At 39.4% G+C, this 5,526-nt stretch overlaps 1 protein-coding gene across 1 annotated transcript; it reads left to right on the top strand.

Moving 5' to 3' along the window:
• Window positions 1-3,398: 3,398 nt before the first annotated feature.
• Window positions 3,399-4,040, top strand: LOC107472488 (uncharacterized). Its single transcript, XM_016092011.1, has one exon. The coding sequence runs from the start codon at window positions 3,399-3,401 to the stop codon at window positions 4,038-4,040; it is 642 nt and encodes a 213-aa protein (XP_015947497.1).
• The last annotated feature ends 1,486 nt before the right edge of the window (window positions 4,041-5,526 follow it).

The following is a 5,526-nucleotide window of genomic DNA, read 5'->3' as shown; positions in this document are numbered from 1 at the left end:
TTAGTTCTATATACTTTTCCTTTTTTTAATATTTTTTTCATCCTCTTAACAAGAATAAGGTAATAATTTTTCTATTTGGATGATTGACAGAGTATTTTGTATTTATTATGCATAGAATACATTACACCACTCAAATAAAATAGACTTTCGAGATGCGGATATATTTGAATTAAATGAATTAGTATGGTATTAATTAAAAAGAAATGAAATAAAAAATATTGAATAAAAAATTTTAATAACCCAACTAAAAAATCATAAAAAGCTCATTTTTCGAGAATTTTAGACTAAACTTCTGGTAAACATTGATTTTCGGCTAGCCCAACACTAACTCGTCAATATATTTTTTGTTGGAAGTATCCCTGATTCTATTGATAACGAGTGAGGTCAAATAATTTAATCGAAAAGACATAATTAAATTAACTGTGAATTCTTCTATTTACTATTTTTTTCAGTATATAAAAATGAGAGTGCTCTTGACTCGACATGTTTATTTTGTTCCACTGGAACAAATAAAAAAGTCGATATTAAATTTGTATTTGAATATTACAAAAAATTGTTTGTTTAGTATTATGACAAAATTACAATCTATCTTCTAATATTTTTAAAAATAAATTAGAATACATTTGTTTATTATACATATTTCTAAAAACAGATTCTTAATTTCTAAAATAATTTCAATACCAATAAAAATATTATTAATTATAAGTATTTTACTTAGTTTCTCCTTTCTAATAGAGTTAATAATAAATAAATAAATAAATAAACAAATAGCATTATTGTTATTAATAAAAAAAATATTTAGAATAGAATAAATTTTAAGATGGATAGTTATTTTAGATAGAAGAGTAATAGAAATTTTATTATATTAATTTTAACAAAAGTACCTATAAAAAATTAGTAAGACAATAGAAGATTGCAGCGTCAATTAATAATAAAATTAACCATACTGATTTTTCAAGGGTTTTAAAGGACAAGAATTTTAAAGGTGCATGTTAGGTTATGAAAAATTGGAAAAGTAAGTTGAGGTTAAGAGTGGGATAATTTAAAAATTTTGTTAAAAAATTAACAAAAAATTATAATTTAGATATTTTTATTATATGAAATTTATTTTTTATAGATACAACATTAATTTTTTTAATTTATTATAAATATTTTTATTAATGTTCGTGAACATCATAAATATTTTTAGTAATTGTTTCTAATAATATAATGACAATTAACCGTAAATGATGATTGTTCATAGAATCATTAATTTTAATTGCAGCATAAATAAAAATATAAAGTTCTATATAACTTGTTATACATAATTATACATGCTTCTAAAATAAAATAAATCTGTTTTGATAATAACTTTTTTATAATGAACTTCAATCCATTAGAGTTTTTGAAACACTGGTTGTTCGGTTTGTTGGTTACCGGACGGTTCGGGTGGAGATTTGAGGTGGCGGGAACGCCTCGTCCGGAGCGATTATGCTGGGATCGGATCTGCCGGGTAGCCGAACTCTCGTTGTAAAAGGTGGGGGTGTCACCTGCAAAGACACTCCAACGTTCTAGTCAGTTAGTGTGCAGGCAAGAAATAGGTTAGGTGGAATGTGTGGCGTACCTTGGGGTAGGGCTGGACCCCCCATATATACTGTGTCAGGGGTGGGCCCCGCAAGGGCAGAGCCCACCTTCCTCGAAGCTTCCTTAGACAGCTGTGATGAGGAGCTGCCCTGAACGTGTGTTCGGGTCGGACTTCATGTGCTTTTCGCCCGACCGTCCGGGTCGGGGGGTCTATGGGTCGGGTTGGCCCATATTGCTTTGGGCCAGGCCGTAACAGTGCCCCCAACGCGCCAGTAACAGCCGTGCGGTCTGTTGTTGGCGTGTTATCCCTTTTTTGCGTGTCGTCGCCAGATCGGCCGTCCGTTGGGAGGACGCAATCTTTGCGCGCGTGTCCGTTCGTTGTTGAGGTGACCTTCTGTCGCCTCGTTCCTCGCGTAGTGCATTAAATACTCATAATGGGTTTAAAACCCTTCGTGCAAAGACTAATATGCCCCTAGGCTTTCGGGCTCCTTTTGGTGGTGGTTTTAAAATGGTTTTGTGATGCTTTTGGTATTCATTTGGCATTTATCTCTTCGTTTCCAATTCAGCTATCCCCATCTTCTTCTCCCTCAGCAATTCCAGGGCGTTGTTGTTGCCTTCCTTTCGGATCTTTGCAATCAGTACAGGTAATTGTGTGTCTTTTTTATCCTCTTTTGTTGTTCATGTTGTTCTGCCGTTGCTTCCTTTTCATGCATGTTGTTTGTTTAGCTTTGCATGATGGTTGATCTTAGGTCTTAAGTAGGTGTGTTAGGGGAAGGCTGCCATTCTAGGGTAGGTTTTGTTTGGGTCTTACCTTTTAGCCGTGTTTAGTCTTAGTTGCTGAATAGGTTGAGTGTGGCTTCTGTATTCACTCCGAGTACCCAACCTCTTAGACTGACTAGATGGTGCCCCCATGTAGGTATGGCTCGCATCGCCTCCTGGGCTTCCCCTTCTCCCGCGGCGTACGACCCCTACGCCTGGGTGGTTTCCGATCTGAGGGACTCTCCCAATCAAATGGGTGAGGAGGAGCTCACCGAGTTTCGTCAAAACGAGTACTTATGCGGTAAACCCTTCGAAGGAAGGGAAACATAAGAAGGGGTTCATGTCCTTCCGATCTGCCCAAGGTCGGAGGATTTTTGGCTTGTTTGAGGACTCCTACCACGGGTTCAAAGATAAGTATTTCAAGGTGCGCCCCGTCAAAGGTCGTCATCCTTTCTGGCTGTCGTTAGAGGGGGAACGCCTCATCTCGACATATTGGAGCTTCGGGGCGGGGTTCAATGCCTTTATTAATGTATCCTATAAGGGTATGTCCGCCGTGGACAAGAAGATTGCCGACGTGTTATTGGCAGTCTTCGAGAGGAATCATGTGAATCCTCACCTCCTCATGGGTGATCGGGAAGTCGGTCGGAACTATATTTGTGAGAAGTTTTAACTTGAGCTTTACTTTTTGTTTCTTGCTTTTTTCAATATTCCATTGCGACTAAACAATCTTCCTTTCCTATTACAGTGGGGATGTCTGCCGAGGTGACGGGTCTCCCAGACTTGTTCCAGACCTTTTTATGTGCAAGTGACGATGAAACGGCCAATGAGAAGTCGACTACTCCTCCGGAGGACAAGATCAAGGCCACTTCCGAGCAGGGGGCTGTGGCCGATGAGGTCGGGACCTTGGTTCAGGGTGCCTTGGCTTGCGGCGACAAAGAGGTGCACGTTTTCCCTTTCCGCGAAGTGGTCGGCACTGAGGGTTCGACGTCCAACCCAGTGGCCGACGATGATGTGGAAGAGGTGCCCAGCCTCAAAAGGAGGAAACGTCCAGTAGTCCTGAGGGGGTTCTTACTGTGATGGAGAAAAATTTTGATGCCGGGAATTTCATAGACGCTCAGTTGTTTCCTGGCACTGAAGAGCACTTCCACGAGTCATCTCTTGCCGGGCAAGCAAGGTGGATGTATCGTACCCTCCTGCGTGGCGCAGTGATAGCTCGGAAGGCCGAGTTTGAGCTGTCCGGGATGGAATCTCTCCGTAGGAGGTTGGAATCTGCTGGGAAAGCTAATAATGATTTAAAACGCGAAGTTGAGACCCTTCGAGAGCAACTTGCCCAGTCTAATGAGAAGCTCGAGGCTGCCGAGAAGAGAGCCTCCACTGCTGAGAAAACATTGGAGGAGTCTGATACCACCATTTCCCGGCTTGTCGAGCGGCAAAAGACTTTAGAGGGTCAGGTCGGCGTGGCTCAGGGGCGGGTGATCGCACTGGAGAAAGAGCGAGATGAGGCCGTTTCGTCAAAGGAGGCTTTCGAAGCTGATCTTGCAGGGTGGAAGACAAAGTATAAAGAAGTCGTCAAGCAGGGGAAGGGTGCGATACTGGCGACTGAGGAGGCCCTTAAGGCTCAGGTCAAAATCGTTGTCCCTGACTTCGACATGTCGGCAATTGGTGTCTTCAAGATGATCAAAGACGGCAAGATTGTTGACATGCCTAGTGATGATTAGATTTTTGACGGTTTAGAATTTCACTAATGAAATCTCGTTGTAAAGTATAGTTTCTAAACCAAACAATAATCCTTTCATACAAAAAGTTGTTTGTCACTAGTACAAACCCCTAAAATTTATAAACCGAAGTATTTAAACCTTGGGTCGTTCTCCCTAGGATTTACAATAAAGTGTCTTGTTATTGGTTTTGAATTATTTTGGGGTTTTGGATAAGAAGCATAAAAAGTAAATGGTAATGAAAAATAAACTAACAACTAACAAAGCTCTTGGCAAGATGTGAGAACTAGAAATCCTATCCTAGTTACCTTTCTCAATTGTGATGAGAATTGTTCATTACTACCACTTAGTTAACCTCTAATCGTGGAGGAAAGTCAAGTGGATGAATCAATTTGATTCCTCAAGTCCTAATCAACTCCTAAAGGAATGACTAGCTTTAGAGGCATTCAAATCAATTAGCAACTTCTAATTATCAATCAACAAAAGAATTAGATAACTCAAGAGTCACTAATTACTCTACCTAGGCCAAGAGGAACAAAACCTACACTAAAATCCAACCAAGCATTTCATCAAACACTTGGAAGGCATAAAAGGAAAACATAGTAAATCACAACAAGAAAGAAGTCTAGCAACAATTATTGAAAGAAATTAACAACAACAATCAAAAGAAACACATTTAGTATGAATTACCTTTATTGAATTGAAAGAGAGTAAAAGGAACAATACTAAATCTATAACAAAATACAAGAACAACATAAGAGAGATTATAACAAAAGAATGGAAGAAGAATGAATGTAACTACAAGGAATTGAGGTGTAGAAGTAGAAGAAAATGAATCTAAATCTAGATCTAAGAACTAAACCTAATCCTAATCCTAATTCTAGAGAGAAGTGAGAGCTTCTCTCTCTAAAACTCTAAAACTAATCCTAAACTAATGGTCACTAACTAATTGTGATTCCTTGATGATAATGATTGTGATGCCTTCCCCTTAATCCTTCATCCTTTTATTCCTTTCCCTTAGCAATTGGCGCCAAAAATGGGTGCAGAAACCCTCTCAAATCGCCAGGCACGTGTTGCCTTAATGAGGTCATGTGCCGTCATCGACGCGTGCGTGCACGGTACGCGTGCGCGTCCCTGGCATGTTTCGCAATGTGCGCACGAGCACCTTGTGCGCGTGCGCGTGCATGGCCTGGATCAATTCTTTGGCTTTTTGTGCTTCTCTCCACTTGCATGCTTTCTTCCTTGCTCCCTTGATCCATGCCTTACCTATTTCATCCTGGAATTACTAGCAAACACATCAAGGCATCTTATGGAATCAAATAAGAACTAGAATTCATCAAAATAAGGCTTAAAAAGCATGTTTTTACACTTAAGCACAAATACGGGAGAGATTACAAAACCATGCCAATTCATAGGTTAAATGCGAGAAAAGGTCATCAAAATACCCTAAATTCAATACAAGATAAACCGTCAAATTGGGGTTTATCAA

The sequence above is a fragment of the Arachis duranensis genome, unplaced genomic scaffold (genome assembly GCF_000817695.3).
Source record: "Arachis duranensis cultivar V14167 unplaced genomic scaffold, aradu.V14167.gnm2.J7QH unplaced_Scaffold_122109, whole genome shotgun sequence".
Taxonomy (NCBI): Eukaryota; Viridiplantae; Streptophyta; class Magnoliopsida; order Fabales; family Fabaceae; genus Arachis; species Arachis duranensis.
This window is presented reverse-complemented; position numbering and strand designations above follow the sequence as displayed.